This window comes from Megascapheus bottae, chromosome 14 (genome assembly GCF_031878675.1).
Source record: "Megascapheus bottae isolate mThoBot1 chromosome 14, mThoBot2.hap1, whole genome shotgun sequence".
Classification (NCBI taxonomy): Eukaryota; Metazoa; Chordata; class Mammalia; order Rodentia; family Geomyidae; genus Megascapheus; species Megascapheus bottae.
Window position 1 is genome coordinate 10,063,368 of NC_143522.1, and position 22,162 is coordinate 10,085,529.

Sequence of the window (22,162 nt, forward strand, 5' to 3'; positions counted from 1 at the left end):
AATAGCATCAGGGATTTGGTACTACTGTACTTGATACTCCAGGAACTTAGACTTACTGTTTTATTTTTCCCCTCACCTTTTATCTTGTGTCTACATGCATTGCCATCAATAGGGGATAAACAGATGTAAGTTTCAGGGCCAAAATAAAATTTAAGGCAGAGACCCATGTTTTTATTGTTTCTATTCCATGCCCAAGTAAACATAACAACGTGAGCCTAGAAGGGAACAGAGGAGTATTTAGCTAAGACTAAAGGAAGAAAAATGTACTTCTCATGTCTAAAGAAATGCTTTGTTCTAGTCACTTCAGCAAGTTGTGCCTTGTTACTGAAGCCATCTGTCACTCCCCACTCTTACCCCACCACCCCCGACACAGAAAACCTGAGCATATTCTGATCTGCTTTTCTGCTCTTGACAGAATGTTTTTAATCCCATATGTTTTGATACTGTTGAGATGGAAACGAAACATGTGAAAATGATCCCTTCCTTCTCTGGCATGATCTTAGGGGCTTCAAAACCTGGCTTCAGGTTTTCCAGCAAGGCTGGCAGCCAGCCTTTTGTATAGAATGCGATGTCACACTTCCACTCACAGAAAGCAGCTCAGGGACTAGACAGAGTTAAATGCAAAGTTCATCCTATACTCACATTCATTCTCACTCATCACACCTCTAGTCTTTCCATCCTGGCATCTGCTACAGTTGAGGACATCACACTCTTTCTTAATAACTAAGACTCTAATATGAATATGGGTAAAACACACAGTTGTTCATCCTTCAAGTAAGGTTTACTTTTTCTTTTTTTTTAATGTAATATATGAGATACCCTTGGAGACTTCAGAGAAGCCCCTTTCACGTAGTATAGGAGACCTAACTACTGGTTTTATTTTTTGCTCAAAATCCCTGGCTCAGAATGTTAGGTTAAATATGTTAAATGTTTATAAGTTTTTGTAGCCCAGAAAAATAAAGAACCCAGCCTTTCCTAATTAGCACATCAGAAAGAATCCAAGGCTTGCTTGCTGCTTAAACTCTGTTTAAGCAGAGTTTGAGAAAAATAATTCTTAAACATTTTCTTTATTCAGTGTGTGATAGTGGAGATATAAAGGCCTTTCTATGCTCAAATTGTACAAGTATACTTCTCTAATGACTTGGTGATGGAGATTACTGAGGAGATTTTTATCTGTGAGGCAGGCCCATGTGTCCTCATACACCAATTTGCAGCCACCTGGACCCTACTGAACTGACACATGCGAGTTTAACTTGCTTACTAACTGGCTCGCTCATCTCCACATATACTTTGTTTTTCTGTCTCTGTGCTCTTAGAAAAGATTTTGAGCCAGACTCAAGGAGTAGTTTGCCTCATTCTCTGCATGTTGGGAAGGATGTCGCAGAAATCCAGAATTCTTACTGTTAGCGCTAAGTATGTTAGAGGATTAATCACCTGTCTCTCACTTTTGGAATCTCAATCTTGAATGCCAGTTTGGCGTCCAAAAGGAAGCAATTGTTTTAAGTAAAGTAGTTGCTGTGTGTCTTTTCTGTTGTGCTTAGCTTACAGTTATAGAGGACCTCAGGATTTCAATTCTTTTGTCCTCGAGCAGCATGAATATACAGGTAAAATATTTCCAAAATGTCATGGTAAGTAACACGGGATTGCATCCATGCTTGTCTAGGGAATGTAGACTGAGCTAGGTTAGCCATACTTTGCAGTGAATGAATTGCATAATTTAATCCATAGATTCTAAACTTGCTCCGAAACCAAAAAATGGTTCCAAATTTTGCTGCATTTTCATGGCCTTTGGTTTGGTGGTTCCTGACTGCTAAATGTGTATGATGTGACATGCTGTCACCAGCTGCAAGCTTTATCCATTAGAACCTAGTTTCTGACATGCTATCTATTGTGTAGAATCTGAACAAGATTAGTGCTGAAATTCGGAGTTGGCTGATCAGTGAACTGAGAGATGCAATGGCAAGCCAACTCCATTTGTCAGTTGCGCTTACATTTGTTTAGTACCTGCACCATAATGTCCTGTGCTGTATTCCAGAGCCTACATGCCATCTCCCAGCAGTATCAAAGGTACTGCCAGCTTTCCGAGAGAGCCCCAGTGGGAGACTAATGCGGCAGGATCCAGTGGTCCATTTGTCTCCAAACAAACAAGGGCATGTAAGTTACCTGTACACTTAAGAGTAGTAGAATACAGTAGATTCCTAGCAACATACTTTCCTATGATGTTGTTTTTGGGGTTTTTGTTATTATTTTGCAACAGTGTTTCTCTGTAGACCACACTGGCCTCTAACTTGTTGTCCTGCTGCCTGTCCATCACAAGTGCTAAAATTAAGGCCTACACCAAGTTGCCTGGCTGGTTATTTGAAAATACTGTTAATGGTGGTTCACATTATATCTCTGCAGGAATTTTCCCATTACTTTACATTCTCAGGATGTCTATATTAGGACCAGCCACATTTAAAAATTGATGGCAGAGGTGTAAAGCTAAAGAAGTTCTGCCCTGTGCAAAGGAAATGAAGACTTGAGAGCATTGTCTTATAAGGAAGAAAGCATCTGATAGTGATTCTTAATGGGAAAAGATATTTCATGTAAGCGTGTCTTCTCCCAATGTTGGCCAGTAAAGAGTATATTCATTCCTTCACCAATGGACACACACATAATTCTTTCTCTCCTCTCCTCTTTATCTTCAGCAAGTACCTGAGCTTCCTGCTTCTTTCTTTTACAATATCATTTTACTCATATCTTTTTAAAATCTTATTTTTTTCTAAACTCGTTCTAAGCATCTAAAATTAGTATATAGAAAAGGTTCTTTATATTTTTGAGATATAATCACCTACCACAGTATTCATCCATTTATACTATTTGTTTCTTTCAAATAGTCTGAGTTGTATAATCAGCACCAAATTTCAGAATATTTACCATCATCGCTTCAAAAAGCCTATATCCACTAGCATTTGACTCTTTTTTTCCCCTGTGAAAATGCAAATGATTATGATCTTTTGCGTCTGCGGACGAATGAAATCATGTGATACATGGCCTTTTGTGTCTAGCTTCTTTAATGAGATATCTTTTTAATATCCATCCATATTTTAACATGACTCTAAGTCATTCCTTTTCCTGGATGAGTAATCCACTGTGTGGGCATCCTGTATTCTTTTTTTTTTGGGGGGGGGTCTTGAACTCTGGGCCTGGGTGCTATCCCTGAGCTCTTCAGCTCAAGGCTGGCACTCTACCACTTGAGCCACAGCACCACTTCCGGTTTGGAAATTAGAGTCTCTCATTTTGTGCCCCAGTTGGCTTTGAAATGTGATCCACAGATCTGAGCCTCCTGAGTAGCTAGGATTAGAGGCATGAGCCACCAGTGTCTGGCCACATCCTATATTCTTAAATTCATTTATAACACAATAGTCATTAGGGTTGTTTCTACTTTTGGGCTGACACTGCTATTGGTATACACATTTTTATATGAACATATTTTCACTTCTCTTGGTTATATACCAAGGAGTGGAATTGTTAACTGTTTTCCCATAGCAGCCACTACTTTACATTCCAAACTATTCTACAGCACTTCGGTCTGCCATTTTGCACATAACCATTCCAGTATGTGTGAGGTGGGGCCTTGTTGTGATTTAGAGTTACATCTTCCTAGACACTAATGTTATACTCAGTATCTTTCACATGCTTGTTGGTTAGGTACATATTTTTATTGAAGAAATGCCTATTCAAATCTGGCCATTTTTAGCTGGCTTGTTTGAAGCATAAGAGCTTTTAATTTTTATTTTCCTTTTTTTTCTATCTCATGTATTCTTACAGGTCTTCTGTCTGCACTTAGTATAACTTGAAAATCAAGCATGGAAATGAAAACATAGCTTAAATGGTGGAGCACCTGACTAGCAAGCATAGTTCAAATCTCAGTATAATCAATTAAAAAGAGAGTTAAACATTGGTAACACTAGAATCAAGCATACTAATTATAAGCCTTTTAGAAATGTCATTCCTTTAAGATATTAAAGACTTCTAGGATGACTTAGATTATTTTCCAATTAAAATAATCTTCATACTATTGTATTGATATTTTAACATGAGTTAAATAATGAGATTTTTTTTTTCTGTTGTGAACTCTGGACCTGGGCACTGTCTCTGGGCTCTTCAGCTCAAGGCTAACTCTCTATCATGTTGAGCCACAGCGCCACTTCTGGTTTTCTGGTGATTAGTTGAAGATAAGAGTCTCACAGACTTTAGTATCCAGGCTGGCTTTGAGCCACAGTCCTCAGATCTCAGCCTCCTGAGTAGCTGGGATAACAGATGTGAGCTACTAGCACCTAGCTAGTTACTTAAAAAGCAATTTTTTTCTGCACTCTTGCCATGAGCACAACTAAATGGACCAGTCATCATGGTTTTCCCGGGGATCTACCTTACTTTGACTTTGTCACTTTGGAACTTGTCTGCCATTATAATTCTCTAACGATAGACTGCATGACACCACGGTGCTCCCCATTGTTCTCTGGGTTGTGGAGAAGTGGAACCTTGCTCTGAAGTCAGTCATACTTTCCTTGCAGGCTGATAGTCACTACTCGAGCCACTCCAGTAGCAATACCCTCTCCAGCAATGCATCTAGTGCCCACAGTGATGAGAAGTGGTACGATGGGGACCGCACAGAATCTGAACTCAACAGCTACAACTATCTACAGGGCACCTCTGCTGACAGTGGCATTGATACCACCTCCTATGGCCCCAGCCATGGCAGCACAGCTTCCCTGGGAGCTGCCACCTCATCACCCCGCTCAGGGCCAAGCAAGGAGAAAGTGGCTCCCCTGTGGCATAGCTCCAGTGAAGTGCTCTCCATGGCAGATCGGACTTTAGAGACAGAGAGCCATGGCATGGACCGGAAAGCAGAATCCTCATTGAGCCTGGATATCCACAGCAAGAGCCAAGGCGGCTCTAGCCCTCTGACAAGGGAGAACAGCACTTTCAGTATAAATGATGCTGCTTCCCACACAAGGTAACTGCATCTATTCCCTTGCTTTCCATTTCCCACTCCTGCCCCGCCATCCTCCACAGTGCATACATACAGTGATGTTCAAAATAAGCAGATTTTTAAAAAGAAAAAAAAAACACTGTATTTTTACATATCCTATGATATTTACTTTCCAGCAAAATAGCCCAACAGTCATAGGCATTATTTTAAGCTAAGAAAATTTTGCAGATTTATTTTTTATAAAATTGGATTTCATTTTATTTTGATGATGCTGGTCCTAGAGCTTGAATTCAGGGACTTGTATTCTTACTTGGCTTTTTCACTCAAGGTTAACATTCTGCATCTTGAACCATCCCTCCACCTCTGAGTTTTTGCCAGTTAATTTGAGATAAAAGTTTCAGCTATCTCTGCCTAGGTTTGCTTCAAACTGATTCTTAGATCTCAGCCTCCCAAGTACCAAGGAAGATTGGCATGAGCCGCTGGTACTCAGCTGGGTTGTTTTGTTTTTTTTTTTTTCCTATATGCCAGAATTAAGAGAGGGGTTTGGTAATTGGATTTTCACCTAGTGCTAGATTTTATACAATGAAATAATCTTTTAAAGATTTTTAAAGATCTAGATAGCATTTTTATAAGAAGCATTTGCTGAGTGTAACTGCATTTTTCCTGATGCTGAGCACATCCTTCCCAATGCTTTGCTGAGCACATTACTGACCCCATGTTTTCATGATAACTGCTTTCAGTAATTGGCTCCTGACATGGAGATGTCCAGTGGAAACCCATAGCTAAAGTTAAACATATTCCATGTACCTCTCAGAACAGAAAAACACATTCCCCTGTATCCATGGCAATCATTCTACCAAACAAAATAAATGACATTTCTCATTCCCTCTAAAATCACAAGTCTGGTAGAATTCTTTCTTTGAGGGAGGAAATGTCTCTCCATGTTCTTCAGTCTCTGAATCAGTTTGTTCTCTAATCCCTCATTGTTGTCAGTCATCAGTCACCTACCTTGTAAATACTGTCTAATCTTGCTATCTCCTGAGTTTCTTTTATTATACCCTACCAAAAAATAAAAATGATAAAGAAGCTTAACTTAGCTTTTTATTTTTTCAGGTGAGAAGCCAGGCTCATAATCTCTCAGTAAGTCCCCAACAACCTTAGTGAAAGAAGATATCTGCTTCATTTGGAGTTAAATACTTAGCTTTCTCACACTGTTTGCATTGTTACTGATAAGCTTTTTTTTCCCCTTCTTTATAAATTCCAGCCCCATGGGTAGGAAGCATTTCACTACTGTGTTTCTGGTTTCCACTCCTACATTCCTTATTTTAAAATGATTTGTGAGCTGTCTGAAAACTCCATGGCACCCAAACAAAAATGAAGTCATAATCTTGAGTGTTCATCATCCCTTTCTCCTTCCACAATTCAGACAATAAGAGTGTTGGGCTCAAGTGAAGTAAGGACTGTCTGTAATGGAACAGAAAGCTGGGTATCGAATACCTTAATGATGTACCTATGAGATCACATGGCTCAGGATTACAATGTTTTACCCGCCCAGCATCTCACCATTATTGACTGTTCACCAACTTTGACATTTTTCACCTCAGAGTGATTTCTCTGTAGTTTCTAGGTTTAGTTTGACCCCTGTTTCTTTGGTGACCAGTTCTTCCTTTTGAAAGGAATGTACCTTTACTTAAGAATAATATTCCAACTATAGAGCAATCTATAGTCTAACCATGATAGCAGCAGAAAGTAGGTTGCAGAAGGATTGTCCAGAATGCCATTACTGTGAGCAAGGTTGCAAAGAACGGGGCCTCTGATGCCAAAGCGTAAGGGTCATGCCATTACCAGTCAGATCTACAAAGCCTCCCTCCAACCCCAGCTAAAAAGTAGGCACCTGGGTTTTCATTGTCCAATTGTGCTGATTGGAGCTACTCCAAGGCCTCAAAGGATTATGTAAATGTTCTGCCTCCAATGTACCGTGTAGAATCATTGAACTCATCACTTAGAAATAACTCTTCTAGGGCCGGGAATTTGGCCTAGTGGTAGCATGCTTGCCTAGCGTGCACGAAGACCCGGGTTCGATTCCTCGGTACCACATACATAGAAAAAAGCCGAAAATGGTGCTGAGGCTCAAGTAGTAGAGCTCTAGCCTTGAGAAAGTCCAAGGACAGTGCTCAGGTCCTGAGCTTAAGCCCAGGACTGGCAAAAAAAAAAAAAAGAAAGAAAAGAAAAGAAAAAAAGAAATAACTCTTCTACTAAAAGTCAAACATACCAGGAAAGAGAAGAATGTGGCCTTTCAGGGAGGGTGGCAGGACTTCCCGCCCACCAGAGGATTGAGTCACACTCCTTTCTAGATTCCAGTAAACAGGGATGCTTTGTAACTTCAGTCTGTTGATCTTGGCAGAATGGGTTGGATAATCAGGGCTTTAACAGCCCCTCTTTTCTGGAGGAAAAAGGGGACTTAGCCACCAAACACACATTGCTAGAGAAGCTAAAATCACAGCAAATTAGAGTGTTTGTGTCCTCAGAAGACAGGAACAGCAATTAATGTGGAGATCTCTTGACAGTGCATAAAAGAGCTTGTACCTGGGACTCGGTGACAAAATTCTAAATTACAGTGATTAAGTTCTGCTGTATATTTCTGGCTGGGCTGTTCCTACCCCCTCTGTCCTCCAGTTTCTCTGCTGATGACTGTGCAGGTTTTTTTCTGAGCCCCATGAGCACTGTGTTAGTGCAGGTGGGTAATTACTAGGGTTGTTATAGTTGAATGTCATTAAAGGAAGCAATACCCACTGATAACTTGCTACATTTTTAAGTCTGTTCATCTAAAAATGTTGCTTTCTAGAGTATGTATTTTTCTATGAAGCTTGGAGATATTTTAACTTTTATGTTTTCTTTTTTATAATGGCTATTTTACTTCCATATCCTAAGGTGAATTCTTCAAGAAAAAATTATTTGTGGTAAGCACAGGAAAGGCAAAAAGAATTCCAGTTTTAGTATATTCTTGCAAGCTGGATTTATTTTCTGTTTAGAGGGAAAAGTTGTAAGCTTTGTTGTTGTTTTGTTTTGTTTTGTTTTTTAAGCATTCTGGCCTTGTTAATAGGTAAGGCCAGTTTGACTGGCAGCCAAGGACCTCTTCAGTTAGTAGATTGTTCCTTCTGACCAGTGGAATGTCTGATGTTAGGTAAAAGAAAGGCTTATTATGGCATACCATGTCAGAAATACCACTTTTGAATCAGCTTGATCTATTGCTTCAGGCCTGAGATGAAGCAGAACATCACAGTGGTGGAGCATGCAGTGGAAGAGGCTGCTTACCCCACGTCAGTCAAAAAGCATAGAGAAACTGAGAGGCTAGGAGCAAGATTCAGCCCCCAAGGATGCCATCCTCATGACCTGCTTCCTTTAGCTTTCCCCAAAAAGTTTTCATCATCTTCCAGTAATGGTATCCATTGCTAAATCCATCAGCAGATGGGTCGAATCCTCATGATTCAGTGACCGATCCACTAGCTGAGACTGTCTTCAACTCATGAGCCTTCTGAGAGATATACCCCATACCTAACATAACACCTTTTCTGCAAAATACTGACCTGACTTCTCTGGGTTTCTAGGCCTCTTGCTCACTCTTATTAGGCACTCACTGTCTGATAACTCTTTGTGCTTCCCACTGGCTCCTCTCAGAGCCTATAGCCAAATTAACACCCACCTATGTACTCATTGACTTGTGATTTCCCATCTTTGCCTCATGTTCTGCACAGACAAGGGCTTATTACACTTTAGTGAAGAAGAACTTACTTACCTCTCCCACTTTTTGCTTCATACTCCATGGCTTGCTAATAAACCCAATTCCATCAGAAATCTTCAACACTCTCCCCCCACAATAAAACCCCACATTTCAAAGATTGTACTTACTGATTCTTACACACAGCTACAGTAATTATATGTATAGGTTTTAGTATTAAAGTATACTTAAAGGCCTGGTGTAGTATAGTTTACTTTTAGTAGGGTCACTTCTGCGTAAATGTTTTAGAAATCTGGAAAATAATACTAGAAAGAACTCTTTTAATAGTATTTATGCAAATGTCAGTTGGGATCTCTATGTATTGGTCAGTGCCTGATATTCACTAGAAAGACTAAAGACTAAGAGCAATGCCTGCCCAGTAGTTGCCCAAGTAGTTCAGTTTTATGAGTAGGTTTCCTCTGATTGACTTACTGTTCATGCCAGCAAAGCTGTATGTTTCTTGAAAGCAGAGGGCAAGAAGGGCTCCTTGCATGCAGCTTACATGGGACATTAAGAAAGGCTTCAGACTAATGTACTAATCAGCTAGCAATGCTTCTATGTTTCTTAGAGCCACTACCTAGATGTTTTTCCCTTTACCCCCTTTGGCATTTTATCTATCTAAAAATTATGCCTACTTTAGAAATTACTCCATTGTCTCTTACTTGTTACATTTCCCTTTCTAAATCTTTTTCTGCCTAGAGGTTCCTCAATTATTAACAATGAATTGCCTCTCGTACATTTTTTTCTGAAAATCAGAATATTATTTTCTACAGAATTTGGAAGTGCATTTTCTAAAATTCCAAACTCAGAATTTTCTGAAATTATGTGTCATATCTCTCTTTGCCTCATTCTAGTTGTTGGTAATTTTACTTCTCGTACAATCAACATTCATAATATAGTTGCTTAGCTTGAATATAGCAGAACTCCAGGTAATCTGGTCTAAAATATCCTGGTAAGTTCCCCCAGTTTAGATGGGTGGTTGGTTATTTCACCAGGAATTTGGTTACTTTTACTGACTGTAAAGCCAAAAATAGAATTGTTTTGGTTGAAATGAGTCCTCTGTCAAGCCACAAATGCTTGATGCAACACTTTATTCTACAGAACAGCTCACCCCTTCATTTCATTGCAATAGTAAGGCCAAATTTTCCGAATGCTATTAAGTCATAAAGTCAAAATCAATTCTCGAAGTGCAGAGCCCATTGTTTGCTATCCTTAAAGTCTCCTATATCAGGATGAAAATTTAATGTAACTGCATCATTAACAGAAAACAAATCTCCACAGAGACATTCTCCTACTTCTCTGTGTGTCCAGTATGTACAACAATCCTCTTCCTGTTTGACATGTAGTCCTATTCTGCAAGGTGCAGCCAAAACTGGCAATTGAGAGTATATATGGAGGGCTGAAAGTTTGGCTTAGTGGTAGAGTGTTTGCCTAGCCTCCACAAAGACTTAGGTTCGATTCCTTGGTACCAAATACATAGAAAAAACCCAGAAGTGGTAGTGTGGCTCAAGTGACAGACCACTAGCCTTGAGAAAGCGCAAGAACAGTGCTCAGACCTTGAGTTCAAGCCCTATGACTGGCAAAAAAAAAAAAAAAGTGTATAAGGAGCTGGACACTGGTGGCTCATGCCTGTTATCCTAGCTATTCAAGAGATTGAGATCTGAGGCTCAAAATTCCTTGCCAGCTTGGGCAGGAAAATCTGTGAGACTCTAATCTCCAGTTAACTACTCATAAAAAAAGCCAGAAATGGTACTGTGACTCAAGTGGTAGAGTGCTAGCCTTGAGCACAATGAAACTCAGGGACAGTACTCGGGATCAGCGAAAAAAGAAGTATATATAATTTTTCTAAGATAAATCTTTCCAAAACATGGTTGGCTTTGCTTGCCCTATCCTAGTTGTTGGGTACAAATCATGAGAAAGGAATAAATTTCCCCATACCTCCTCATATTCAGGTAAATGTTGAGAAAACTGTAGGGAAAATAGGTTCAGACCCTGAGATTAAGTTCACATCTCAGTTCTACCACTGACAAGCTTTGTGACCTATGGCCATTTCCCCAATCTGGTCCTTCACCTGTAACCTACTAGCTAATCCACTTACTAAAGAGTGGTTCTTCTGTACGTGTTAAGAATAAAGAAAGTTGTCAGATGTAACTGTCCATTTAAGTTGACGAAAGGGGGTCATCAGTTTTCCAGGCCCTTTATCACCAACTTTAAACAGTCATGTACCTTTCTTCCTGCTGTACTCATGAGTCTCTCACAGCTATCTCTGACAGCTTCATGTGTTTTTGCCTCCTTTGTGTGTTTCATTTTGCAGTCATATTCCAGTGTTTGTTTCCATTTTAATTAACTTTATTTATTGCGTGGGGTGTGTGTGTTTGTGTGTGTGTGTGTGTGTATGTGTGTGTGTGCATGTGAGCATGCACATGCATGTGTGCTAGTACTAGAGTTTCAACTATCTCATTTTTTTGTTGTTGTTGTTCAAGACTAACTGTATCACTTGAACTGCAGCACTACTTCGAGCTTGTTTTCTAGTTAATTGGAAGGAAGACTGGCCAATGCCTCCAGGCTGGCTCAAGACCAGCCTGTCCTCAGACCTCAACCTGCTCTGTAGCTAGGATTACATGCATGAGCCACCAACGCTCATCTTCATTTTTAGATGCCAATCTTCGTGTGTGTGTGTATGTGTGTGTATTTGGAGATATCTTGATAGCTCCTTATTTTAAATAGCTTACTATGAAGACCTATTCATCTCATTGTCAACAGCCTCTGCTGCTGCACACACCTCCTATGCTGTCTGTATGATGCTTTTGTAGTTAACATCTCCCTCTTATAGAGGGGGTAATCACTTGGATATCCCTCTCACCAGTTTAATGTTCCCTATTTCACTTGTTTACTTTTCCCCAGTGCTTTGGAATTAGTGTCTCCTGAAGCCCTCCTCCATTGTAGAGCCAGTATTAGATATAGTATGGAATTGGCTGATATTGAACACAGTAAGAAGAGCCCTGCTTAATCATTATCTTCCATATTATCTGTCACCGAAAGACTTGTTATTTGTACAAATAATCACAGGAAACCCATTCAGCTCCCCTCCCCTTGGTATTAAGCCAGCATTCAGCCTTTGCCCAGATTGTGCCCATAGCCATTTGACAGGTGACTAATTACTGCTTTCCCCCTTCTGAAAACACCATCCTTAGCAGGCCCAGCCTGACTAAAACTACCATTCCCTTGTGCCATGCCTGCATAGTGGATGAGTCCAACTGTTCTCTTCAGCAGCTTATGACAGCAGACAGTGGCTAGCAGATATTTTTCATGGGAAGGGGTGGTCCCAATGATGATGCAGAAATCCACAGCGTTTTCCCCAGCCGTCATACGTTTGATACTTGGGGCTTTGATGGATAACATTCAGGTTCCCTATGCCAGTAGTTTATTCCTTTGTGAATTCAGCAAACAGTACCACTACAAGAAGTACCATTTTTGCCTATTGATCCTTCCCACTACGAAGTTTTACCACAGCAGGGAATATATAATAGCCAGATTGCAGCACATTGGGTTCATGCTCTCCTTTGAGTGTCAGGTCAAGATGTGAAGTCTGGACAAATTTAGACTGTCATATTCTCAGTTACTCTGTTGCTCTATTCACTTCTTGTGCTTATGATTGTGTGTGGGGGGGTGCATGTGCGTGTGCGCATGTGCTCTCATCTTTTTCAAAACTCACACCCTAAAATGGCCAAACAATCCTAAATTGTTCCATTTGTGGGAAAGAAGTACTCTATGGTCTTCATTTAAAAGTAGGAGGAGGAGAAGGAGAAGAAAAGAAGAAGAGGAGGAGGAAGAGGAGGAGGAGATGGAGAAAGAAGAAAGAAAGGAAGTATCATCTGTTCACAAAGAACACAGAAACACCCTGACTAAATCCTCACTAATGTAGTTTGGCCATACTTACATATAAATTCACTTTTTTATAGTAAGAAAAGAAATAGCTGCAGTTGTCTCTTTAATTCCTATCAAGTGATTTAAGTCACCGTAGATAAAACAAAATTGGAGCCTATTCAATTAATATGGAATCTGTAGGATAATGCAATGGCATAGGCATACAGTTCCCCTTCAGAAGATTTGGGGCTGTCAGCTTTGTTAGCTAGACTGTAATTATCCCCACTTCAGAGTTTCCTGGTAGACATGTATCTAGACATCCTCAAGGTAGACTGAGACCAATAAGGTGACCAGCTTCAGTGAAATCCCACTCACAGCTGCCCAAAGACAAAGCCACTGGGAAGGGAGAGACGGGCCTATTGTAGAGTGTGAAGTTTATAGGCTCCTATAATAGTTGATAAATTCTGGGAAATAGAAGGATCCTTCAGCAATGTTTTCAAATAACAGATTTTCTGGGCTCTAGAAAAATCTTAACTCTGCATTGATCTCAGTCTGCAGGGACCACAGCCCATACCTTCAGAAACATGGCTTTACCTCCTAGATTGGATAAAGGGGGTGCTGAGAGTTATATACTGTACATTAAGGAACAATAATAGGCCAGTGAAATATGTGTTTCTGCCTGTATCAGTGTTCCCAAATTAACCAATTATTAAAGCTATCTGATTTATAACCATCAGTGAACAAAGTGTGCTTGACATTTTCCACCCACGTATCCATGTCGTGTTCACAGATAAAAACCAATAATCAGGCTTGGTAGTTTTAAGTGATTGCCCTATGAGGATACACTTAGAAGCAGAAACATTATTTGTAGATTTGACTGTTTCTTATAGTAAAAAAAGAAAACAATAGCTGTTTTAAATACTTGGAGCAAAACACATAATTTGCATACATACTTCTTCCTTCCATCTAAAACTTAATAGCCAACTTACCTTTTACTTGGTATTTCTTTTTATGATATATTAAATGCTAACAGTTGCCAAGGACTGTCCTAAGCATGAGGACTGTGGTAGTGAACAAGACAGAAACCTTTGCAAGCCTTCTTGGAGTGCACAGTTGAATGGAGAGACTGCAAAGAGATAAAAGGAATGAAATACACAATATAATTCAGGGTAATATTTTGCTGAAGGAATAGTTTGATGGGATTACAGTGTGTTGCTAGCAATGAAGAAAATTAAATTCCTGTCTTCAAAGAGTTTATTACCTAGAACAAACACTTATTTGGTGTTTATCTGTCAGAGAAACAGAAACTTGTGGACTGTCTCCTGTGATATTTCTGAGCATTTTCTATAGCTTTTCTTTTTATGAAATACAAATAGTATTGCTAAAACTAGAGTTGCTATTTTCTACAACATGGAGGAACCTTTTGTAAATTAATGGACCCTTAACTTACTTTCCACTCTCTAGGCTAATTATTTCTAGTTTTTTTGTGAGATTTGAACTCAGGGCCCCAGAGCTTGCAAGGCAGGTGCTCTACCACATGAACTATGACCCAAACCCTTTTCTGCCTTAGTTATTTTTCAGATAGGGTCTTTTGGTTGTTGCCATGGCTAGCCTATTTGAACTGTGGTCTCCTACATCTCCTGATTCTGAATCTGCTTATTCTTTAAGGTTGTTTTGTTTTATAGTGCTAGGATTTGAGCTGAGTCTTGCACTTTCTAGATAGATGGTGTATCATTGGAGCTATGCCTCCAACTCTTTTTGTTTTGCACATTTTTTGAATAGGGTCTTCAATTCATTCCTGGACTCGCTTAGTCTACCGCGTTCCTACTCATGTTTCATATGTAGCTGAGATAACAGATGTGTGCCATCACGAATTTCCCAGTCTCCATCTCCTGAGTAGCTAGGATTGTAGGCATGAGCCACCATTCCTCGCCAGTTATTTCTAGTTTGATAGAATCTTTAGTCTTGGAAGTCCCCAAAATTATTAACCTGCTATCATCACAGTAGGTTATCATATCAATATTTGATATTAATCAGTATAAAATGTGGAAATGTAGGAATTCAAGTTTGCCTCAAATACAGTGGTTTTCTTTGTGTGTGTGTGCGTGTGCGTGTGTGTGTGTGTATGGTGGGGAGGGGTTGTGGGGCTTGGACTCTGGGCCTGTGCACTGTTCCTGAGCTCTTCAGCGCAAGGCTACTGCCCTACCCCCTGGAGCCTCAGCACTACTTCCCATTTTCTAGTGGTTAATTGGAGATAAGAGTCTCAGGGTCTTTAGTGCCCAGGCTTGCTTTGAACTTCGATCCTCACATCTTAGCCTCCTGAGTAGCTAGGATTACAGGCATGAACCACTGTGCCGGGCTTCAAATACAATGGTTTTGAAAGTATGAATCAGAGACCCTTGCAACTTAGGGGAAATCTGTAGGGGACCAGGAGTGTGGCCTAGTGGTAGAGTGCTTGCCTAGCATGCATGAAGACTCACGTTCGATTCCTTGGTACCACACACATAGAAAAAGCTGGAAGTGGAGCTGTGGCTCAAGTGATAGAGCTCTAGCTTTGAAAAAGTTCAAGGAGAGTCTTGAGGCACTGAGTACAAGCCCCAGGACTAGCAAAAAAAAAAAATCTCTCGGGTAACAGCATTCTGTTTTCACTTGCTCAAGTTGGAAAGCTGGCTTTCGTAATTCAGAGACACCTGTACTCATTTGTGGATATAAGACATGGTAAGTTGTTCAAATAAAGACGTAATTATCCAAGATGAAAAATGTGGAAAGATGTGTAAGCTAGATCATAATACATCATTGCTTTTCCATTTACCAGGATCTGCTTCAAACTCCAATCAGGCTTGAGACTTGAGATGTCTGTGTTGTAAGTATAGGTGAGGTGTAGACACAGTAAAGTCAAGGGAAATCTGCAAACCAAAGACTTAAGTCATCTCCCCTGGTAACAAACAATCCCAAGCCTGTCATTTAAAAGTATACCAAAGGCTGTTGTTCTACATTATAGAAGCATCTCCGTCTTTGCTCCCTCCATGAATGTGTACTGCTATTAATCTGGGCCTCTGGTGTCATTGTCTTTATGAGCTCAGCCGCTGTGTTTTTTCTTTTCTTTCACCTTTCCACTTTTTATCTCCATACCATAGCAGAGATCTAGTTTTATTCTGTAGTATTTATCTAGTATGATTTAATATGGAACAAGTTTACATTGCATTTCCTTAAAATTGACATTTATTATCTGGTTACATTGCTTTTCAGTTTGTTATGCTTGAGACTTTGTAAGGTTTCTTCTTCCATTCTCTTTATCTGGAAAATATTTGAGGGGAAAGAGAGGTACCAGAGTAAAGCTAAGTGTTTATTACTACATTTCTGCAAAGTTTAAATCCAGCCTTCTGTCTTAGTTATAAAGATAAAGAGAATGATTCTGTTTGATCTGAAGCAGTAAGACCCATTTTGTATGGAAAGCCCTCCAGATGAGCTTTGCTTAGTTTCCTTTTTCTCCCACATCTTGTTCCACTATACTGGTTAAGCCTCAGGGACTGACGAGGTCTCCTCCTCTCCAACGATTGCCTCATTTATTTGGTGCATATGTTTGCATGGAAGTATAATATCCATATAGGAAAAGGCACAGTTATGGGTGTACAACTCCACATGATCACTACCCAGATCAAAAAACAAGAATATTACCAGCAACCACATGCTACATCTTGTCTCCATTCCTTCCTCATTCACATCTCCTCAGGGTAAACACACCCTGAGTTACAAACCCAGATATGAATTTTGTCTATTTGGAGGCTTTATACAAATCTTGCCATACCAGCTATATTACTCTGTCTGGTGTCCTTTTAAGTCAGCATTATATTGGTTCAGATTTATCCATGTATGCAAGTAGCATTAGTTTTTTTCCTTTAAAAAAATCTTACACGGTTAGGGCATCCCTCGACTTGATTTTATCCATCCTAGACATTTAGATTGTTTCCAGTTGGAGGATATTACAAATTCTTGAGCATGTTCTTTGTTATAACGCTGTGTGTATTTGTTTTGAATTAGTTGGAGAGTATTTGCTATGTCATGGGATATACATGATATACATTATGTTCAGCTTTAGTAGAGGCTGTGAATCAGCTTGCCAGAATGGTTATGCATGGCAGAGAGTGCTAGTTGCTTCACATCCTTTCCAGCAGTTGATACTAGAACTCGAATTTTGCCATTCTGATGAATGTGCATTGGTTCCTCATGATTTTAATTTATATTTCTTTGGCACCTGGAGATGTTGAATACCCTTTTAAATTTCCTCTTTTTTGGTGTGTGTGGGCGGCAATCCTGGGCCTGGTGCTATCCTTGAGCTTCTTTTGCTCAAGACTAGTGTATTACCAGCTCCACTTCGTCTTTTTTTTTTTTTTTTTTGTAATTTATTGGAGGATGAAAGTCTCATGGACCTTCCTCCCAGGTTGACTTTGAACCATGGTCCTCAGATATCAGTCCTACTGAGTAGTGAGGATTACAGACATAGGCCACCAGCACCTGACTAACGTCCTCTTTTGAGTAAGCTTTTCATACAGCTTTTCATTTTCTTTCGAGGAGCCTATTGCTGGAAATACTGTGCATATATTCTCCTCATCTGTGTCCTTTCATGAATAGCTCTTAATTTTAATGGTCTTCAATCTTTTTCCTTTATGGTCCTGTTAAAGAAACCTCTGCATCTATCATGAAGATCTTTTTTGTTACAGTCCAGAATCTTTTGATGTACAATTTGAATATATAATGTACCTGGAATTGATTTTATGTACAGTTGGAAGTGGGGGTGTCAAGGTGTGTTGGTTTTTTTTTTTTTACCAATATGTAGGATCAGGACAATTAAAGTCTTTTTACCATATATTTTTAAGTACTCAAATAGTTTCAGGTGGCAGAAAAGTTTCAGGAGTAATATAGAGTTCCCATGTACTCCTCCACCCCCCGCCTTCTCCTCCTTTCATGTCAGTGTGAAACATAGCTAAGCAATCAACGTTGATGCATTAACTAAAGCCCATATTTGTTTAGGTTAAGGTCATCAAATTTTTGACAAGTGGAACTGCCATTGACCATGTACTGCAAAACCTCAAGCAACAGAAAGTTCACTACAGTAGGAATCACCTGTCCTTGAAATCTTAAGTGGGACTCTGCACAATAGAGTCCCCCAAAAGTCTGACATTTGGTCTAGAGGGGCTCTGGAGGTCCTGTAGTTACGTGCCCATTGTCACCATTCTCACATCTCCAGTTCTGAAAATTCTGCCTTAGTTTTAAATTCCCTTTGCATGTAGAACAGCTTTTTTGAGTTATCAGAGCCAGATGCCCTGAAGGAGGAGCACTCAGTGTATCCCTTAACTTTGGATGGGAGAGAAGAGCAGTAGCCCTCACTTGGTCTTTTTTTTACATTGTCCTTGGGAAAAATCACTGCAGCCCCTTCTTCTAAAAAAACCAGACAGTCCCCTATTCTTTTCTCATCCCTTGCCTATTCTAGAATTTGGTGTGAACCAGCTTCAGTGGTGCCAATGTGACAGTCCTTTACTGTTTTTACCTTTTCACTTAAAAGCTCACACTAAGCCCCAGTGACCATTTGTGACTTTGAGAGCAGATTTGAATTCTACTTGAGAACACGAGAAGGCCCGCCAGATCTCCATTAATATTTCACGAAGCATTCACTGCTGTTCAAGCTGGTCATCACACCCACCAGGATATCACCTCTGCAAGCTGGCATAGTGACACTGAGATGCCCACTTAAGACCTTGTTTTTGTTCTGCCTCTCCTCAGTACCATGAGCTCCCGACACTCTGCCAGTCCGGTTGTTTTCTCCAATGCCAGGAGTTCACCTAAAGAAGAACTTCATCCTGCTGCCTCCTCACAACTTGCACCTTCCTTCTCTTCCTCCTCTTCCTCTTCCTCTGGTCCTAGAACATTCTACCCCCGTCAGGGAGCTACTAGCAAGTACCTGATTGGATGGAAAAAACCTGAAGGAACTATTAACTCCGTGGGATTTATGGACACAAGAAAGTAAGAGTTCTTTTCCTTCTCTTGCTGAATGATTGGCTTTCAGGATGGCACAGAACAGAAAGGGTTTGGACAATGACTTAAAAAGAAGTCAGGCTGTGGAATTGAAAGGGTTGGTTTAGTGGAAGGATTATTTTTCTTTCCTAAATAAAATTGTCTTAAATTGTTTCTCTTCTTCATTCCTTGAATATTTGAGAGTCTTCGCTCCCTTTGGAAACAGTAGAAGGGCACACTTCAGAATAATTGAGCCTCTGGTGCTGACTGCTGCTTCTTGTGCCTTTGATTCTATCAGTCTCAACCTTAACATAAAACCGAGTTTCACTGTATGGCCCAGGATAGCCTAAAACCCACTCTATTGCTGAGGCTGGCCTCACATACTCTATCCTCCTACCTTACAAATGCTGAGAGCAGGCTGATAGCACAGTCCGGTTTCTACATTAGAAAATGCATGAATATACCCACCAGATGATAAAGAACTTTTTTGACACAGTACAGCCAAAAGATAAGTAATTCTTTTGTTCTGGTTTATGTGATAGTTAAGTTTAAAATGTATACTTTGGAGGTCTTCTCGTAAAAATGTTGTTAATTTTGGCATAGTAGAACTAATAGTTCTCTACAGAAGAATAATTTGCTCATCAGACTTTATTTATTTCATGTTTAGTAGGTTTTGATGAACATGTAACTGAGTGGATTCTGATGTAAACAGAAGTAATTCTCTTCCTTAGTATATCTCTATTAACTTCCCTCCTTCATAGCCTATCACTCCTTCTAGTTACCTTGTTGATTTGGTGTTCACAATATGTTTCCTTCCTTCCCAGGCGTCATCAAAGTGATGGCAGTGAGATATCCCACACCAGGCTGCGAGCCTCAACCAGGGACCTCCGAGCATCCCCCAAGCCAACCTCCAAGTCCACCATCGAGGAAGAGCTAAAGAAACTCATCGACCTTGAAAGCCCAACTTCTGAGTCACAGAAGAATTTTAAGGTACAGGACAGGGCTTTGGCTAGAAAAGGAAAAGCAGATAGAGAAGCAGGCATGATGGAGCTGTAGGTCATAGTTCCTCCTTTCTATCCTTACCCAATTTTCTGGTGATTTTCCCACTGCTCTCTCCCCATATCCTCTTCCTCTCTTCACTCTCGGTGCCTGTTAAACTGTTCCTGCCCCAGAATTGTTGCTTCTTCTAGCATGTTCTACCCAAGGCTCATGGTTCTTGGTCGTCACATTACATTGTTTCACAGAACTCTGAAGACATGTGGCTCCCTTATCAGACCCTTCCATAAGGCCTTTGGTGCCTTCTGCTTCGGGAGGATTCCTCCTACTGCTCTCACAGAACCCCCTGCTCACCTGCTGGCCACACATAGTATGCTCCAGTCACCAGAGGACCTGGCTGGTGGCTAATCACAGAAGACTATTCCAGAAGGAAAAAGCCCTCTTCAGTCTAGCAAACCCAGTCTTCATCCATGTCTTTGGGACATTCCAGATCTCTGTTCTTCATAAGCTTGTTCTATGTCCCTCAGAATTCTTAACTCTTTATGACTTCCCTCCTCTACCAGCCCTGTGTGCTGGTTTAGCATTTGTGTTCATGTGTGGGCTCCAGACTTGTGTGGGGCCACATAGGAGGTTTTGTTTGTTTGGCTTGGAATGGGACTGGTGTTTGAATTTAGAGCCTCCTTCTTGTAAAGGAGCTGTATATACAGCTAAGCCACACCTCCAGCCCTTCTTTGCACTGGTTATTTTTTAAAATAAAATCTTGATTTCTGCTAAAGATGACCCCTTCCACATATCAGCTCTAGACACATGCCTGGACTACAATCTGTCTACTTCGTTAGCCTTCCTTTGTTGGAATGACAGGTCCACAACATCCTTCCCAGCTATTGATTAAGAAGAGGTCAACTTTTCTGCCCACACTGGCCTTGAACTTCCATCTACTCAGTGTCAGTCTTTCAATTAGCCAGGATTGTACATAGGAACTACCAGCACTAAACTAAAGTTTCCTTAGTTCAATAAATGCTGTTTGAAGGGTCTAGAAAGCTTTATTTTCATAAGTACTTGGAGAATGGATTGAAAGTGGAAGCTAGAATCTTTCCTCACCCACTCACAGCTTCTCACTGAGCAGAGTGGAGAGGTTTACCAAGAGGTAGGTTGTCAAATGCTCTTGGCAGTTCTAGGCTTTCCCAGCCCCAGGGTCATGCCTACCTTCGTGTGTGTGTGTGTGTGTGTGCGTGTGCGCACACACACACGCATCCATGTGTGCATATATACACTTATATACATTTCTCCCAGATATGTCAGCTATACCTCCTAAACTGCATTTGCAGAAATTCAGTGTGTCCAGGACCACTCTGAAGTTAGGCCCGAAAACAAATGCTTTATTAACATAATTTACTATATTACTGATTTGTTTCATAGATGCAGCCATTCTTGGCTTCTGTCATTTTGTTCTATAAGCCAGCACTTAGCAGTTTTGACTCATCATCCAGGGTACAAATGGTTTCCTTAGCAACCATGCAGAAGATTGTGCTTAAAACTTCTTTCTTTAGCCATCAAAACCCTAAGAAGTATATTAAAATTTTTAAGTACCAGTTTCAAAATAAAAATTATTTCAAATATTTTTCTTTGAGGTCAGAGGAAAATAAAACTTGCCCTGAGAAGAAGCTTTCCACTAATTCTTACTTGAACATTTTTGGCAAAGAACAAATTCAGAGCTCTCATTCTTTTGATTTATTCACACAGTGGAAATAATTGAAGGCAAATGTCTTATTTTGCCCTTATTCTACATCTGGGCTTTCAATTTCAAAATGAATTTGACATTTCTATTTGAGTAAAGGGTGCACTTTATTGTGCTTGAGACCCTCTGCAAAGAAAGTAAAGTATATCTGCTGGCACACCGCAGGGGGCCCAGGAGCTGGGAATGTGCTGCCTTTCTTTGGTTCCATTCTCCTTTAAGCTGATTTAGTTTCAGATGAGTCCAACTAAGTAACTCCATGTGTCTTCTGAGAGCCCTCATCTAAGTGACTGAGGTTTACTTTGTCAGGGAGCATGCCTGAAGATGTCTCCCAGGCCACTCCTGGCTCAAAGCCACAAGTGGCAGGCTTTAAGCCACTCACAGTGGCTTTCTGGGATGATTAGTGCTACCTGTGGGCTATTGTCTGTCATTACAAGACTCATCTGCCAGCAACAGGACACCTACTGCAGGACATGACAGTACTCTACTGGATAGGCTGTAAACCAGAGTATCCAAGCAGCTGCCCTGAGCTCTCCTAGAGAACAGTGGCAGAGCATCCACACTACAGTCTAGGGAGGTGGGGAGGCCCCTCTAATGCTTCTTCTCCTAGGTAAGGGAGGAAACCACCACCTCCGCACCAAGCAAGGCTCCCCTACAGAGTACTTGCTGCACCAGATGAACTTCCTGAGTGTCTCAGGGGCCTTGGCTGAACTGGGCTTGATTGAATCAAGCGCCAGAGACTCACACCTGTAATCCTAGCTACTTAGGAGGCTGAGGTCTGAGGACCATGGTTTGAAGA

The 22,162-nt window shown here is 40.5% G+C and overlaps 1 protein-coding gene across 3 annotated transcripts in view; it reads left to right on the plus strand.

Moving 5' to 3' along the window:
• Positions 1-22,162, plus strand: part of Sipa1l1 (signal induced proliferation associated 1 like 1) — a 298,167-nt gene that overhangs the window by 265,405 nt on the left and 10,600 nt on the right. For 2 of the 3 annotated variants that reach the window (XM_090344402.1, XM_090344403.1), the window contains exons 15-19: positions 1,542-1,604; positions 2,036-2,154; positions 4,557-4,999; positions 18,402-18,641; positions 19,457-19,622. In XM_090344402.1, the coding sequence (XP_090200528.1) occupies positions 1,542-1,604; positions 2,036-2,154; positions 4,557-4,999; positions 18,402-18,641; positions 19,457-19,622 (1,031 nt within the window). The remainder of the gene's footprint in view (positions 1-1,541; positions 1,605-2,035; positions 2,155-4,556; positions 5,000-18,401; positions 18,642-19,456; positions 19,623-22,162) is intronic. The other variant, XM_090344404.1, reaches the window with a different exon arrangement.